Below are 16,963 nucleotides of genomic sequence, written 5' to 3'. Positions count from 1 at the left end.
CACTGGCTGTGGATGTGTTTTACACAACTGCATGTTAGCTGCATGTCATAGAGGTAAAACCACCAGCAGGTGGCAGTATATGACAAGGACTGTTGCGTTAAGTGCTGCAAGCTGGCAAGTTAAACGTGCATTTTTATGTGTCTGATTAATTTCAGATGAATTACAGTCTTGCAAAATCAAGCACAAATTAAATTATGGGCTGAGTGAGGCCATCCTGCTGTATGTCCATGAATACTGAATGCTACTTCCACTCGAGGGCAGTCTTGAAATTCAATCATTCCCTGTAAGCGCACAGCTTTCAAAGTTTGCGTTGGTCCAACCACATTTACCCTCTATAAAAAAAAAAACCCTGTTACTGTTTAAATCCAGGCTTTATTTACAGCTTCATAACATTTCAGATCTTTTCATGAGCTCGCTTTTAACGTATTTATGGCACAAATGTCGGGGCAGCAGGGAAAGGTCGATATTTACAAGTGAATATGTATCATATCAAATGATGCCTGGAAAAGCAATCAATAGAAATGACTTTTCTGAATGGAACGGGCATTCAGGAAACAGCAGGCCATGTTTGTTATCAGCATTAAGACTAAAATACAGTGTGCACATGCATCTCTGGATTTCTGATAACGTCTGCTGAGCTTGACTGAGATTTTATGGGTTACATTAAATGACTTCAAGAAAAAGAAATTACCTTAACCTCATTTTGTGCCTATTTGTGATAAAAATTCTCTTCCCTCCTAGATTTAACTTTAATATTTTTCTTTTTTCTAAAGACGAGCTGTCTGCACAGATTTTGCTGAAAAACACAGACTTCCAGCTTGTTATGTGCCAGAGGAGACCACCATTCAGAGCACTTTAAATGCTCTTTTAGTGAATCAAATCAGCTTCAGTCCCTGTTGAGTATTCACAGTAAATGCTAAATTGTACTGACACGTATGTTGTAGTTGTAAAGTTGACCCATGGGTAATGTTGAGCAGGTAGAAGGCTAGAAAGCAGAGTGATAAAGTAAATCTACAACTCTTCTGTCTTGGGGTTTAAAAGCATCTGAATACCTGAGTTTATTCAAGTCGAGACATGTTTATCTGAGCAGCAAAAGAAAAAGGAGAATTGCTTTGGTCTGAGAAAGATTAAAATCTGTTTGTTTTCCAGCAAAACTAAATTACACCCAAATTCAAGGCTAAATGAATAGGTGCTTATTTGTATGATATTTTGCTCTGGGCCACAGCCTGCAGTGTTTTGGGGGAACATGGGTACAAATTATGGACCAGTTTGTTCCAGATGTGCATTGAAAAGACACAATAGCAAAGCAAGATTCCTGCTTTGCATCTATGCATTCTGATATTAAATGAGTAGAGTTTTGCTGAAAACACAAAGTGTGGAAGTAAATTGCCCGTAATCATTTTGCAAGACTGCAGTCAAACAATATTTTGCATGGCTGCTGTTAAACAGTATGATCATGACGTTTTTGAGAATTACAGAGCAGGGCCAAGGAGGTGACCGTGACTGATGGGAAGTGAGAGGCACGTTGCCACAGTAAGAAAAAAAAAAAAAAAAGCAAGCTGAGAAAAAAAACAGTTTGAGAATGTGTGGTGGTGGTGAAGCAGCAGCAGCAGCAGCAGCAGCAGCAGCAGCAGCAGCAGGGAAGTCTTTGTTTTTCACCATCTGCGCCGTTCTTCACTTCTCGTATTTCTCACTGCAGCGTGGATCAGCAGGCACATGAAAAGTTGGTGTGCGTGAGAGCGTGAGAAGGGGAACGTAGCACACTGTACGGCAGGGGGGAGGTTTCATCACATCACTCCTTACCCAGAATGAATTAAGAGGGAACAATAGGAGGAGGGTTCACGCACTGTACAGAAAGGAGATCTTTGGAACAAACTGTGCTAGGAGGGATTTATCAAGGTCAAACACCCGTTTGACAAACACAATATGTGGCACGGTGGCACAGAGCGGTGCCTGACCTCACTGCACCGAAACGCACCAGACCGCACCACTCAGTCAAGCTGTCATGTCAGACCTGCTTGATGAATTCACTTCTCTGTGGTAATGCTGATGGAGTGGGAAAGGCCTGGGCCTACAGCAGCTGTCATAGACCAGGCAGCGGGATCCTCCGTCTCCTCCAGTAAGTGGAGACATGTGAGACCGGTCGGGCTCCAATTAGGCCCAGACTGTTTCCCAGAAGCGCTGGAGGCCTCCCCCTGCCTCTCAGCCCACCGCGGTGGGAGAAGGGTGCACCCCACCGTGTCCGGGCCTGACCTCAGCTGGCATGAGAAGGGCCCTTTTCTCGTATGGGCTCATACAGGCAGAAGAATGTTACACACAGGCAGGCGTGCAGACAGAAATGCATCGCAGCCCGGTGGCCATTTTCCTGCTAACTAGTTCGCAGCTGCACAGAATGTGCTTTCACAGGTTTCTCGGTTTTCAGTTCTGCGCACGTACACTTTGATGTGACGGTTAAATGCTGTCAATCATGTGATTCATCACTGTTTTTATAGAAAAACAAGAGGAAAAGGCGTCAAAGAGAGCATCCCGTCAGATCTCTAGTAACACTACCATCCTGTTAATGCAAAGAAAAAAAAAAGAAAGAAAAACCCTATCACACATAGACAGAATGGAGCCAAGTGCTGCTCATACTCAGAAAGTCCTTTGAGATACTGCGTTTTAGGTCCAGACACACTTCAGGTGCTGTGTTGACAGATGCATTGTTGCTTTACTGGAAGAATAAATCCTGCTCAAATCACCTCAGGAATCTCCTGCTCTGCAGAGGGACACTGCATTCATCCTTGGGGCAGGATTTCTGAGAAAGGGAGTTACAAAACAGCCACAACAAAGTCTCTCCCTCCCCTTCCCCCCTGCCACTATCTCTCTCCCTATATCTCTCGCTCTCTGCCGGGCACGCACTCACATAACCATGCGAACAGCGTATTTGCAGTATATCACAGCATCAGTGTGCATAAGCGAGCGGGGCGAGAGCGAGGTTCTTACAGCGATTGTGAAAAACAGCAAAAGTTTGGCTTGTGGTCAGCGCACAGAGTAAAATACTGCCGGGATGTGGAACATATGATTTACTGATCATTTCAGAGTATTTTCCCCCACAAACATGCAGTTGTGTAAGTTTGAACACTGTAAATCCTGCAAAGGCGTCTAATTAAAACTAGCTGGAGCAGAAAAGGAAATGAAAATCTGGGGCCTCGCTTTACTTTTCGCTTGACATGTGACAGAATCTCACATCTGAGCGCAAGTTGGACAGCTGCCGTTTGCAGTTAATGAACAGTAGGCCCGTGTTTGCAGTGAGGCATCCTTAATTTCTCTTTGTCGGAAATAAAATTTAAATGAAAGTTATCACTGTCGGTAACTCCTGCAGTTCTTCCTGTTAAAATATTATCTAACGTCCCATTTCTACGTGACATAGTGACCTATATATGTGAACGCTGAAGTAATGGAACAAAGCACCCTGCAGTCCTTTATGACCCAGCTATAAACGGTTGCTGGATCATGTGAAGCTAAATAAAGATACTTTCATGATGAAGGGATAGACAACTAACTGCAGTTACTGGCATTCTTGGATTACATCTGAGAAATGATGCAGCCACCCTAACTTTAAATCTAAGTATTTGTTCCTGAATGCAATCAGCTCAAGGAATTGAATTTGACGGAGTAGAATTGAGTTGAGAGATACACGCTGTCTGAGAGCTACATCAATTAGATTTACTGGAAAGATGAATCCAACTTTTTTTTTTTCATGTGTACAGTACTTTTGGTAGTCAACTTGCTGATGCAGGGCCTTCAGAATAACTCTGTGAACAAGACAGAAGGTTGTTTGTCCCGGCGGGAAAATGGTATTGTGGGATTTTTTCTGCACATTCACTGAACTGTGGGTGGCTCTCATGCTGGGAAAGGTTTTTTCTTAATGTGGTGTGAAAAGAAGCACATTTTTTCCCGTCGGGTTTGTACGATTTATCTCATGCCTTAATGGAGCATCCTGTGCACTATCTCCTGTTGATTGTGCAGTGTATTAATTACAGGCATGCAGCCCTGTAGAAATCTCTGTTGGGAGCTGGATAAGCCCGAGTGATTTCTGGAACAAGTAGATTGTTTGTTTACATGCAGGTCGAGGGTTGGGACACGCTGTTCCAGGATTCCAAGATTTCTAGCTAAAAACCGGGAAAAAGAGGGAAAAGGAGGCCGTGGTTTGGAGGGGCTCCAGAAGAATTTCCTGTCTACAGGGAGTGCCCAGCTGCAAGGGGACGAAAGGAAATGCCTTGAAGAGAGAGTGAGAGGACTGAAGTGCTGCTTTCTGAGCTCTGATCCAGGACCAGCTTACCCTGGCACTCTTTTTTTAAACTATTATGATTCTGTTGATCCTGGAAAAAATGAAATAAAAGGCAAAAAAGCTGCAGCGTTGAAGTAAATAGACTCCTCTGTGTGGAGCATGCAATCAGAATACATATCTGGAGTGTGTAGGAGAGGCCGCGGAGACAGGAGCTCCCTCTGTTAGGCCTCTCGGCGACACCGAGTTGCTGTCTGCAGAGGTCACAATCCTCAAAGTGTAGGAGTTTCACATCGACAGTGAAAGGGCGAGAGAGAAAAATGGGATTATTGTAGCCGGCGGGTCGAGAAACAAAGAGAACAGAGCTGTGAAAGAAGGAGAAATGCATACATACTGACTGACGATGCAGCTGCAATTTTATTACCAGCTATCTATAAAATCAGGAAACAGTCACAGACGATGGCCGAGGAGATGAAAGAGGGCTCCTGTAACTCACTCTAGCAGAACTCCGAACAGGAACACACCTGCACCAGCAACAATAGGCTCTATTCAACTCTCCCAACGGCTTGCAGTCAGTTTATAGTCCCCAGATATGACTTCATTGTGTCTACCGTGAAGACTTTTCGTGTAAGGTCATTGAAGGCCCAGTCATACACACATGTGGAGTCATTTACTGACGGAGGGAATGGCCAGGATCAAAGCTTCCCTCTGGGTGACTGATGCATCCTGGGTAGTATCCTCAAACATCTGCAGCTGAGTCAGGCCCTGTTAGACAATGTGGGGTATGAAGGAGAACTTATCATTGAGGGAAAGCCTGCAATCAAGATCTGCCTCCTCTGGAATGGCATGACATCTTCTAGGTAAAACCCCTCTGATCTGAAACGTCCCCGTCGGCCGCCTGGCACATACCTCCGACCTCTATCAGCACTCTTATCGGGACGGTAACCACAAAACCTGTGAGCGAATGTTGCACGTACACACAAAAGCCATCCGGAAATGTCAGACTTACTGGCACAGCTCAGGATCAAGTTACTATGAGTGCGTTCTAGAGGAAGTGTGCGTGTCTGCGTTTGCATGTGTTCATGACTGGAGTGAATAACCAGCATGTTATTCTGTTTGCATGCAAAAGGCCGTATGCATGCACACGCGTGAGGGTGCATATGTTAAGTCACATTAAAACAAGGTGCTCTCAGTTAGAGCATCTCCCAGCCAACCTGCCGTTGCACTGCAGACAGATTTATTACCATCTGCTCAATGACATCAGCCAGCTATTTCTGGGGTTTGTGGGAATCAAAGTCCATTTTGAAGAAGTCATTGGCTCCCTTTGTCTCCAAGCATTTGATACTGATAAACGGATGGTGGCGGCAGCGGCAGGCGGGTCCAGATAGGCGGGCAGCGTCAGATCAATCATATTATCTGCCATGATGCAATCTGAATGTTGGAGGCAGCAGTTGATCATGATCTGGACACTGGCCATTTCGGGGGTTGGGGGAGGGTGGGGACGTGGTCAGATGTGGACGAAGTACTCAGCTCCAATACTTCAGTAAAAATGGCAATATGACAGTGTAGAAATACTTTATTACAAGTAAAAGTCCTGAATTTAAATTTTAACTGATATAAAAGTATGAAAGTATAATAGAAAAATACACTTAAAGTACCAAAAGCAAAAGTACTGATAATGCAGAACAGCATATTTCAGAATACTGTATATTATACTATTGTATTTTAAGTATTGATGCATTAATGTGCACATCTCAATAATGCTGAAGCTGGTAAGTCTTTTAATTGATTTCCCCTCAGGGATCAATAAAGTTTTACTTTAATCTGTAATATTACATCTGAATTATTCGTTTATTACATTTTGTATCATTAAATTAAATATGCGAAGCAAGTGGAAGAAAAAGTGCAATATTTGCCTCTGAATTTCAGCGGAGTAGAAGTATGAAGTACCAGCAAGTGGAAATACTCACGTGAAGTACGAGTAGCTCAAAATTGTACTTAAGTACAGCACTTGAGTAATTTTATAGTCCACCACATTACGTGGCAGATGTGCAGGCTCCAGATGCAGCTCGCGCCATCACGGCGGTATGACCTCATGTTCTTATTTCAGTCGGACAGTGCAGAGATCAAAGAGGTGCAGATTGTGAGCCTGCACACGATGGTTTCCCTCAGGGTGTTAATTAGTTCTCCCTCTTGTTTGCACATGACTCAACACTGTAAAATATATTAAAAGAATAGCTCGACATTTTTTTTTGGGAGGGGGCGATTATGTTTTCTTGCTGAGAGTTAGATGAGAATTTGATACCACTCTCGTGTCTGTATGGTATTATGAAGATTGCTAGCAGCTGCTTACCTTAGCTTAGCACAGAGGCTAGAAACAGGGGGGACTGCTAGCCTAGCTCTGTTCAAGAGTAACAAAAACAACAACTGGCGCTTTTGTTATTTCTTTGTCGGTACCAGTAACTACCTGCAGCCTCCAATGGTTGCATGGCTACTGGTTTCATCCAAGTAATAGTCTGTGTTCTGTAAAACAGCAGAATTTTGCTTTTGCACAATATTCTGTACAGATTTTAAAAAAAATAGACAAAACATGCAATTTGTGCACTTCAGAGGTGCTTGCAGGTGGATCTTATTACTTTTGGACAGAGCCAGGCTGACTGTTTCCCCTTGTTTCCAGTCTTTATGCTAAACTGAGCTGACTGCTACAGGTAGCTGCCGGCTCCATTAATGTTCTCATGTACCTCTTCCCAAGAAAACAAACACGATTATCTCAAACCATTCCTCTCAAAGTAAACAAGAAGCTTATTTCATATTTTAATAATTAGCCTATCTGCCTTTTTAGAGTCTGTAATCCCAGTAAAAGTGAAGAATCTGACGTGGTGCACTGTGGATCAGCTGATTACGCACTTTAATCTAATACATTTGATCTCCAACTTTCCAGTAACTGCTGGGGTGCCATGTGTTTAGCAACCACATCTGGCCCAACGCTGCTGGCGGTGGAAAATAATGACACACCGGGCGCCGGGCCCCGATGACGTTTGTGACATTCGCCTCTTTCTTCAACTTCTTCCTCAACACCATGACTGTGCGGTCAAATTCGCAGAATCACATGTTCCCATTGTGCGCTTCCTGTGTCCATTTTCACAAGGTAGCACTAAATGTCAAAACAGCCCATGCCTCATTGTGTCAGCTATTTGTGATTTGGAAAGTAAAGGTTATGAAATTCCAGCGCGGGTCTCTCAGGAATTAGTCCTGTCTCAATAATAGCCCCAGTTGCCAGTTCACTGTCACATGGCTAAAATGTTGGCAACTGACCCACATGTCCTTCCAGTCGCAACTCATCACAACAGCGTTAAACAATGTTATTATTATCTCATCGGGTCGTGCCAGGAAAACGAGAGCAAAGGAGCGAGAACAGGCTCTGGAAGCGGAACAGCTTCATCACCGCTGTCCTGCTGTCGCACAGAAGGCCTTCCTCCTCCTCCTCCTCTCGTTAACCCTGAGGAGAGCAGAATTGGCACTGGCCCCGTCAATGGGCCACAGTGCGCTGCTGTGTAAATATTGGAGCGGTGCCTGGAGGCGAGAAGTTTCGCTGGTCACTTGCTGGCAGGGCCGACATCAAACAATGCCAGAAAGCACGCCACAAAATCAGGAGTCAAATGGTTTATTCAAAAAGCGTTCTTGGCGATGTGCGATAGTCCACAGCTGCTGGGAGATAGATGGACACATTTTCGAGGGACAATAATCTAACGCCAGTACAGTACAAATTTAAAGTAATCTCCCTTTTTTTTTTTTTTTTTTTTGCTGATTAATACATTTCAGAGGGAAACATGGTACTTTCCACACCACTACATTAATATTACAGCTATTATTGCTGCTTAACCTTCATATTAAGGTACGACACGAAAACCATGAGCGGCTCATAACATATAATGTATTATTAAAGTATCCTGCACTATGTTAAGCAATTAAAATGAGCTCCAGCTTGACCAGCTGGAATATTAAAGCACCTCTTACATATTAATACATCAATGATAATGATCCAATAATATGATAATGTAACATTTAACAGGGATCCTTCTGCATAATGTGGACTTTTACTTTAGACGCTTCATTATGTCTCTAATACCTTTATGCATTTACAGCACAGTGGTATCGCTGTTCTTAAATGCTTTGAAAACTTCTTCCACCACTGATATACGCATTAGTTGGGATAGATAAAAATATAAAGAATGAATATCACGTGAAAAAGGCCACAGACATCACCAGAGTAGTTGTGACTGTCAAATGTCGGTGTGGATCATTTTGAGGTTGTGAAAAGTACAAGCTAATAGCTCTGTGTTCTGCTTTTAGGTCTTCCCAGAAGGCAGCTGTGACGGCAACACTACTGGCGGCTATAAATAGACTCGTGATGTGCAGGGAGGAATGCTTGTGCTGCATATGCCTAGCATGTTACACTGCCAGCCTTCGCACCTTTTCAAATCAGTAACCCGCTAACTGAAACAAAACGATGCGTGTGTCGTCGTGCGGGAGGGTGGAGACCAGGTTTTATCAGCAGAGTGCACCTGAATGCACCTTTTCTGCTGGTTTATTTAGTTTTTGAGGTCAACACAAAGTCTCTTTTTGTGTGAGCTTTTACGTCAATCATTTGGTCTTTTTTGTTTTCCCTTTTACATTTTATTCTACGCCGTATGGCCAATAGTCAGTGGACACCTCTGCTAATTATTGAGCTCAGTTGTGTCAGCCACACCCATTGCTAACAGGTGCAAAAAAAACCACATAGCCAGGAAATCTCCATAGACATGCATTTAGAATTTGGGTTTCCATTGCTGAGCAGCTGCACGCAGGCCTCACGTGGCCACGTGCAATGCGAAGCGCTGGCTGGAGTCTTGTAAAGCATGGCGCAACTGGCCAGCAGAACAGCCTACAGGAATACATATCGCCTGCTGTAAAGCTTGGTGGAGGAGTCATGCTGGTCTGGGGCTGTTTTTCAAGGTTTGGTCTCGTCCTCTTACTTCCAGTAAGAGCATGGAGAAGGTCCTTTGCTGTTCCAGCATGACTGCGCCCCTGTGCACAAAGCGAGGTCCATAAAGACGTGGTTGGATGAGTTTGGTGTGGAGGAACTCGACTGGTCTGCACAGAGCCCTGATGCTGGTGTCCACTGACTTTGGGCCACATGCTGTGTCACTGCGCTACCTTTTTGCGCCTGACAGCAGCGCTCACATGGTGCATCCGCTTCCTATTATAAGAGGAATTAAAAATAATCTCAGCTTCTCAGTCTTCTCCGTAAATTCAGAGAAATGCTCTACAGTAGAGTTACGCAATCACTCATAGACAAAACGCTCCAAGAAGCCGACTCTAAAATGTGTCAAGCCAACGCAACACACACGAGTAAGATTTGTACCAGGACCAAAAGGACAGTTTGAGTTTGTGAGTATTTTTCGAAGTATGAAATGTGAAAAACAGTGTTGCCACTTATGGGTTTTGTGGATTGTAGCTCATTCTTATCTACAGTGGTCACACATGACTCTTCCCATAATTCAAAGAATCACACAAAGAGCGACATTGACAGCAACAGAGAGAGAGAGAGAGAGAGAGAGAGAGAGAGAGAGAGAGAGAGAGAGAGAGTTACCAGGAAATTATTACAGCAAGATTGGTAATCACACAGAAGTTATCTTGCTCAACCAACAAGGAAGTTTTACAGTAATGCTCCATAGTCTAAATGGTGGCATTAAAACAGGGGAGGCGTGCAGGTGGAGGCAGGAAGTGAACCGACTGCGCATGAGAAAACAGAGCTGACAGGAATTAGACTGGCTGATATGCCAGGAACCTTCCAGCATATCATCAGCGACAGTTCCTCAGTAATTTACCAGATTTGAATCATGCAGTATAGTTTGCATCTCCCAAGCCTTTAATTCACGCAGTGTCATTAAAAAGGCTTCAGCGAGCTAGAAGTTTAGAAAACAGAGGATTTATTCTGAACTCAATCCCACGTTGTGGCTGAGGAGATTCGGGCACAGCATTAGCTGATGCTGTTGACTCACCCTGAATTCAGGGCTCATTCGGCCGCTCCTTTTGTAACTGTCAGCGCCACAAAAAATTCGATAAAACTGGCAAAACAGGCCGAGCTTTAAAAAGATCTCCCTGCTGAGTGAAACCCCGCTCGGCCAAGCTGCCCCAAAATATTTTGTTGAATAACATTTCTCTGCTTTTCGCCCTTGTTTCCAGTCGAGAGCTCCTCTTCTCCCCCCCTCGCATCCAGCGGGCTTACGGGAACCATGAGCTAGAGTAAATTTCTGAGTCAGTGTGGGAAAACCTAAACAGCTGCCTTTTCCACTAAACAGTGGTTTAGACCAGCGAGCTGTCATGCGAGGCCTCGTCTCGGCCGCTAAATTAAGGCCGAATTCAACGAGTTTGCGTGTGAATTGAGATTTGTGTCATGCTTGGGAGGCTAATTCAGCCGAGCCCGGTCACACATTTAGAAACACAAGAAAACACGGACAAACGGGGGCGTGTTTGCTTTCCTGTTCGGATGCCGCACTGGAGATACATAAAGGCACGGATCTGTCGCTGCCAGGCCTCACACCCTGAGCCTCAGTCTCGGCATCAGACTCGACTGACCAGCCATCTGAGGGGTGACCTTGAGTTCACGCTGCCTGCTTTGATTATTTTGCTTTTTTTTTCTCTCTCCCTCTTGACGTCTGTGGGCACTCACAGGTTCCTCCTTGCTGCACTCCTACTACTCTACTACTACTCTATCAAATGTGTAATTGACTTAGGAAATTACTGTACGCACGCCAAAAAGCCAAGTCAGCACGCTGTAATGATGTGCATAGTGGTTTCCATGGAGATGCGGTGAGCTAAAACACAGCGTCGGGGTTTCTCCCTCCAAGCTCCAGACGACTTACTGCTCCTCTCCCCCCCTCCTTTGACTCTCATCGTGGGCCCAGGGGAGACGCTGGATGCTGAACACATGCCTCATGATGATGACACAACACATTTTCTGGAAACAAGTGGACTGTTACGAGGCTATCCTAGCGATTTCCCTGCACCCCCCCCCCCCCCCCCCCCCCTCACCACCACCACCACCCTTTGTCCTGCCAGTGGTCTGAATCAGACAGCACCTGACTCACCTCTGTGGACACAGCTGGCTTTTGCCAAAGCCCATCAGGCTCTTTGGCGTCAGTCGCCTCCCCCTGTCCAGCCCTAACACCAAAACAGCCGCTCTGTGTCCGTTTCTGAGAACCGAACCAGACCCTGCTGACAGGTTTCAGAGCTACTCTGCATCTGATTTTCAGGCTTTCACCTTCAGGCCGTCCTATCACGAGTAAAATGAGCGCGCTGTTTAAGCCTGACGTGACCCCGTCGCCTGGGGGTTAATCTGCTGAACCATGAAGACCTGAGGCTGACGGTGCTCATGGCTGAGTCAGCAGGGAGGGAGCTGATGTAGATGATATGAGCACTCCATCAGTCACACGCATGTTGCCTAAGATTAGACCAGTCCTTACATGAAGATCTGAAGTCACGCTTCCTTCCTCATACTAAGCTATTGAACACATACATCACGATGGCTGGAACTGCCTCTCTTTGATGGGGCGTCTCATGTCAGATGGTGGTGATGATGGTGATGGTGATGATGGTGCTGCTTGCAGCAGGTTTTCCAGCTTTGGGTCAGTCAGTGTGTGGTAGTAGATCCTTATTTTGCAGCTCAGTGATCTGGTGTCACAGGCTGTCAGTTCATCATTGCGAGGCCGTCCCCATGTCTGTGCTGCGTTCAGGGACGTCAGTCTGCTATTGTACATTATTTTCTTCACTGCTGGGAAAGGTCATTGCTTTTTGTCGCATTTAGGGCCAGACCAAACGGAGGTTGGAGATTCACCACCCCTGCTATAGACAGCCTGATGTGCAAATTATCAGACGCAATATTAAAGAAAATCTTAATTATGGGTAAGGTCAGGAGGAGAGTTGGGGTTACCAAAGTGGGAAGGTAGCACCACAAAATAAGCTTTTTTTCACTTAATAATTGAGAAAAAGTGATGAAAAAAATGGTTGTACAATTAATTGTACTTTTTAAAGTTATTTAACTTATTGTTCACTTTTTAATAAAATGTCCTTAAATTTCTAAAGAGTTCTCCAGCTGGTTGGATGATTATAATTGCTGTATAAATATCTAAAGATTGGTTTATAGGACACTATAACACAGGTGTAAGCAGGTATTTGGACATCTGAAGTGTAAACATCTCCCATGAAAATGTGTTTTTCACTGTATTGCAAGTCTTTATCAGTTTGTACACCAGCTTCCACTAAACACACACTTATATCTGCTTACAACTACATTGCATGGTATTGTATGGTGTCTTTTGTTTTCTTGAGTTTTGACAGAGGAAGGGATTTCTGGGAAGCGACAATAAGGAAGGAAGGAAAATAAAGCTCTTTGTTTACATTGTCATGTTACCTGTTACAAGTTACTTTCATGACACGTGTTTCAGTTTTGCAACAGTTTGGCATCTTACGAGTGCACGTGCGCCGGGGTTGTTGCATGTGTGAACCGCAATCATAACAAGAGCAAACTGAGCACAATGTTAAATCACACATTTTCATATTTAATGACATGTTAACAAAGCCATCAGAGAGAGCCCCAACCTCAGTTCAACGTGGATCTTCAGGACAGCCATAAAATATCCTCATTAACACTGCAGGGAGAGACAGATATAAAACTTAACAACAGCCAGTAAATAATAACCATCTGCCCTTGGATACCAGCTGGTGCTATTGGGAAATAAAGCCCTAATGTGCTGTGAAGTTCCCCAAAATCTGGCGCCCTCTATGAGGAACTGCTGCACATCATGCGAACTGCCATGACTGTGGATTTCTGAGAAACTGACTGCACACACTGAATCATTACCTCACACCAGAGAGGAACTTTTACTCAGAAAGAAAGAAAGAAAGAAAGAAAGAAAGAAAGAAAGAAAGAAAGAAAGAAAGAAAGAAAGAAAATGACATATAATCACACATGATTGTCTAATTCCAAAGCAGAACAAAAGAAAATCTGTATGTATGTAAGTTTTTATAAGACAGTAAAGAGACACTTGGTTACCAAAAGGTAAATAAGCACTGCACTGCTTGGAACTCCTCCTTAACTTCGTTTTGGAGGAGCGGGGGGCGGGGGGAGGGCGCTTCTCATAGCAGGAATCCTCTTTTAAAAAAAATAAATAAATACATGCTTCCTGTCAATCTGTCGAGAGAGAGAGAGGCTTTGGCCTTACTGGAAGGAGAGGAGGAGGAGCCTCCTGGCAGTTATAAGCCCTCCTCTCCTCCTCCGGCTCCACTACTAACTCTCAGCTCGCTCACCGACAGGACTCCTTCACAAGTTTGTCGCCGAGGAACTTTCATCCTGACAGACGAGCCGCCGGGCACGCTTGCGCACGCGTCTGCTTGGATTTATTTGGAGAGAGAAAGAAAAGAGCGAGTTTGGAGAAAAAAAACTCCAAGGTGAGGATCTGTTCTTTGTTTGCTCAGATAATACTTATTTCACGTCTATAAGCGGGACTTAAAGGTGGATGAGGGTTTTGGGTGTTTTGTCTGTGCGAGCTTTCGCGGAGCCGGTCTCGGTGCGTAAATTGCGTAATCAGGATTACGGTGTCCTTACTGGAACTGACCGTGGTGGTGAGTCCCGAGGGCAGATTAGACACACAGGAAAAAAAAAAGAAAAAAGTTTCCGCGAAATGGCTGGAAGTTACAGGGAAACACTTTTTTTTTTTTTAGTTCAGCGCGCAAGTTTAGCTGATCTCAAACAATTTGGCTCTTTTTTGTTTTGTTTTGTTTGTAGTTGATCGAAAAGTCCTGAGGGAGCAGGCATCAGCAGGGCTGTTTAAAGCCATGATGCACAGAGCTTCCACATCTGGAAAAATAGTTTCCAGCTGAGCTGCGGGAGTTGAGGAGTTTTACGTTAGACCTCAGTATGAATAAAACGCATCCAACTTTTAAAATGGTTTTAATGTCTTGTGTCATGAGCTCAAATTTCCCTCCTCTCTCCTCAGGTGTTTCATTTCCAGACGGACTGGCCTCTTCGTGCCCTCGCTGACAGCCCTCTGAACCTCTGCTTGAACCCTCCCCACCTCTTCTTCTCCTCGTCTGCGCGGCGCCAAGTGCTCCCCCAGGCTGCCTAGAGAGCGGCCACAGCGCCATGGTAACTCACAGCAAGTTTGACAACGCAATGAGCAGCGGCCTCTTGGACTCCAACATGCGGCTGCCTCACCGTTACAAGACTTTCACCTCCAAGACGCAGTACCAGATGGTGCTCGCCACGCTCCACAAGCTCCAGGAGAGCGGCTTCTACTGGCGCTCCATCACCGGGAAGGAGGCCAACGCCATGCTGGCGGCCGAGGCCACCGGCACATTCCTCATCCGGGACAGCTCTGACAACCGGCACCTGTTCGCCCTCAGCATCAAGACGGCGTCGGGCACCAAGAACCTGCGCATCCAGTGCGACACGGCCTCTTTTTACCTGCAAACAGACCCTAAGAACATTCAGTCTGCTCCGCACTTTGACTGCGTCCTCAAGCTGGTGCACTACTACATGTCCCAGAGCAAAGGGAACGGCCGCAGTGGGAATGTCTACAACATCTACTCTGGAGGCGAGAAGATCCCTCTGGAGCTCATCAAACCTCTCTCCTGCAACTTATCCACCTTGCAGCACTTGTGCAGGAAAACAGTCAATGGACATTTGGACATTTCCTCTAAACGAGACCAACTTCCTCTTCCTCTTAAGGAGTTCCTCCAGGAGTATGATGCCCCCATCTAGAGGACTGATGCTTTTGAAGGGGCAAAGACTTGATAGTGCAGAGGGGAAGGTGGATGGCTGCGGTACAGCTTAACGTTGACAGACACGTGTCTTAGGAGCTACGACGAAGCAGCACCGGATCAGTTTGGTGTACTGATGAGAGGTGTTCTCACGGGAAAAAGAGGGCCTCTTGTTTAGAAACTGAGGACAGAGAGGGCGCTGCTGTAATCTGGCGGTGTGAAAGAGAGATAACCTCAGCCGATGACGTACGACTTACTGAAAACTGAAGTGAGGCTCACAGTCAGCTGTCCGCAGCCTGATGACACACAGCTTCCCTCTGCTGCTAACCAATGTGAGCTCGCACGCGTCAGCCTCCATACACATCAGATGGAGAGCTCCGACCAAGCGCGCGCTGGAGATCCACAGACTTTGGAAAGTCAGAGTACAAAAGAGTGGACACAGATCACACATTGTGCCAGCCGCGATGGGAAAAGGGCTGATCAGAAAATGTTCCTTCTGATGAGTTTACGCCAAACTTGCCTGAACTAGACGCCAGTTTGTTGGAGCACCAACATGACTGAATCCTGCAGGATCTTACTTGAGAGACACATTTTCACATGGCTTTGCTGGTGAGGAAATACGCACCAGAACATGTGGCAGTTTTAGTGGGGCAGACAGGACAGCCGTTGCTTGCAAATGAATGTATTACATAACGGTATCTGTCTTTTCCTAATAAGGAGAAGAGTCCAAATGTATTCATGAGTTAACATGAGTGAAGATGAAATGTGTTTTTTTTTTGGTGCTGTCTTTTATAAAGATGTCCTTTTTGCCGGCCGAGCCACTGGCTGTGGATGCTTGAAGATATTTGAGAAGTTTGACGAAGCAGGCAGACTGATACAACTTTGCACTTATTTATATTTGTATGGACAGTTCATTAATTTATAATAAAAGAGCACTATTTTTCTATGAAATGAGATCTCAGCGTTTGATTTGCCATGTGATGACTAAAACTTTATTTCCACAGGCAGAGTTTTGGAGTTTTGCTTGACTAATAGCGAAACACACTGCGTACTATACTACTATGTGCACGGTTTGGTTAATACACACACACATTTGGGTTTTTGGTACAGAGGTCAGGCCACAAGTTCACCGTTTTTCATCATTTCCTCTGAAATTTTACTTTCACCTTCTGCCTCAAGGCCAGATGGGAAACCGCTGCTTTTTGGAGATACATCAAACACAAACATATCTCAATATGTTATCGATTTATCATATATCTGGAGCTTTAAAGTTTCTGTTTAAAAGATTAGCTTCCTAGAACAGAGTAAAACAACCTGTCATTCTCTCTCTGATAAGACGCAGCAGCTGCTTCAGACAAAATACACCAGAAGTAAAAATTAGCCATCCAGTCTTCCAGAGAAGTTAGTAACCTTTTATGGTGCAGTGACTCACTAGATTCTCTGTAGGTGTTGGCGTGACCCAACACGCTCTCACATGCACATACAGAATGATGCAGCAGTTTGCTTATAACATGAGTGGCAAATGCACAAGTTCTCAGAAATGTCCGCCGCCCAGGGCGCAAACAGACATCCAGGTACAAATAATGTCAACATGTGCACTTCAGTGGAATTCAAAGACACGGCGCATCCACCGCACACGGTGCACCTTATCTTCCCTGATCCAGTAATCAGGCAGAGTGCTGCCAACTGTCTGCAGCATGTTCTCAAGTTGAACACAACAGGTCTGACAATGCCATCTGTTCACCTGCACACACACACACACACATGCAGCAGTCTGAGAAAATGAACTACACCGCAGAGTTGTGCTCAGAGCACAGTGCAAGACTCTTCTCAGGAAAGACGTCCTCCCCCAGCCAGCTGCACTGTGAACTAACTGGCATTATTTTTAGAACG

At 45.1% G+C, this 16,963-nt stretch overlaps 1 protein-coding gene across 1 annotated transcript; it reads left to right on the top strand.

The window, feature by feature from the left end:
* The first annotated feature begins 13,608 nt into the window (after nucleotides 1-13,608).
* On the top strand, nucleotides 13,609-16,007 carry socs3a (suppressor of cytokine signaling 3a). The gene is made up of 2 exons (XM_041956832.1): nucleotides 13,609-13,759; nucleotides 14,308-16,007. Exon 2 carries the CDS (start codon nucleotides 14,454-14,456, stop codon nucleotides 15,069-15,071), a length of 618 nt encoding a protein of 205 aa, XP_041812766.1. The 5' UTR covers nucleotides 13,609-13,759; nucleotides 14,308-14,453; the 3' UTR covers nucleotides 15,072-16,007.
* Nucleotides 16,008-16,963: the final 956 nt, after the last annotated feature.

Source organism: Chelmon rostratus, chromosome 17, assembly GCF_017976325.1.
Source record: "Chelmon rostratus isolate fCheRos1 chromosome 17, fCheRos1.pri, whole genome shotgun sequence".
Taxonomy (NCBI): Eukaryota; Metazoa; Chordata; class Actinopteri; order Chaetodontiformes; family Chaetodontidae; genus Chelmon; species Chelmon rostratus.
Note: the sequence above shows the minus strand (reverse complement) of the source record. Positions and strands in the feature narration are given on the sequence as shown.

Coding starts and splice junctions, on each gene's coding strand:
- socs3a (XM_041956832.1), top strand. CDS start 14,454: ATGGTAACTCACAGCAAGTTTGACAACGCAATGAGCAGCGGCCTCTTG.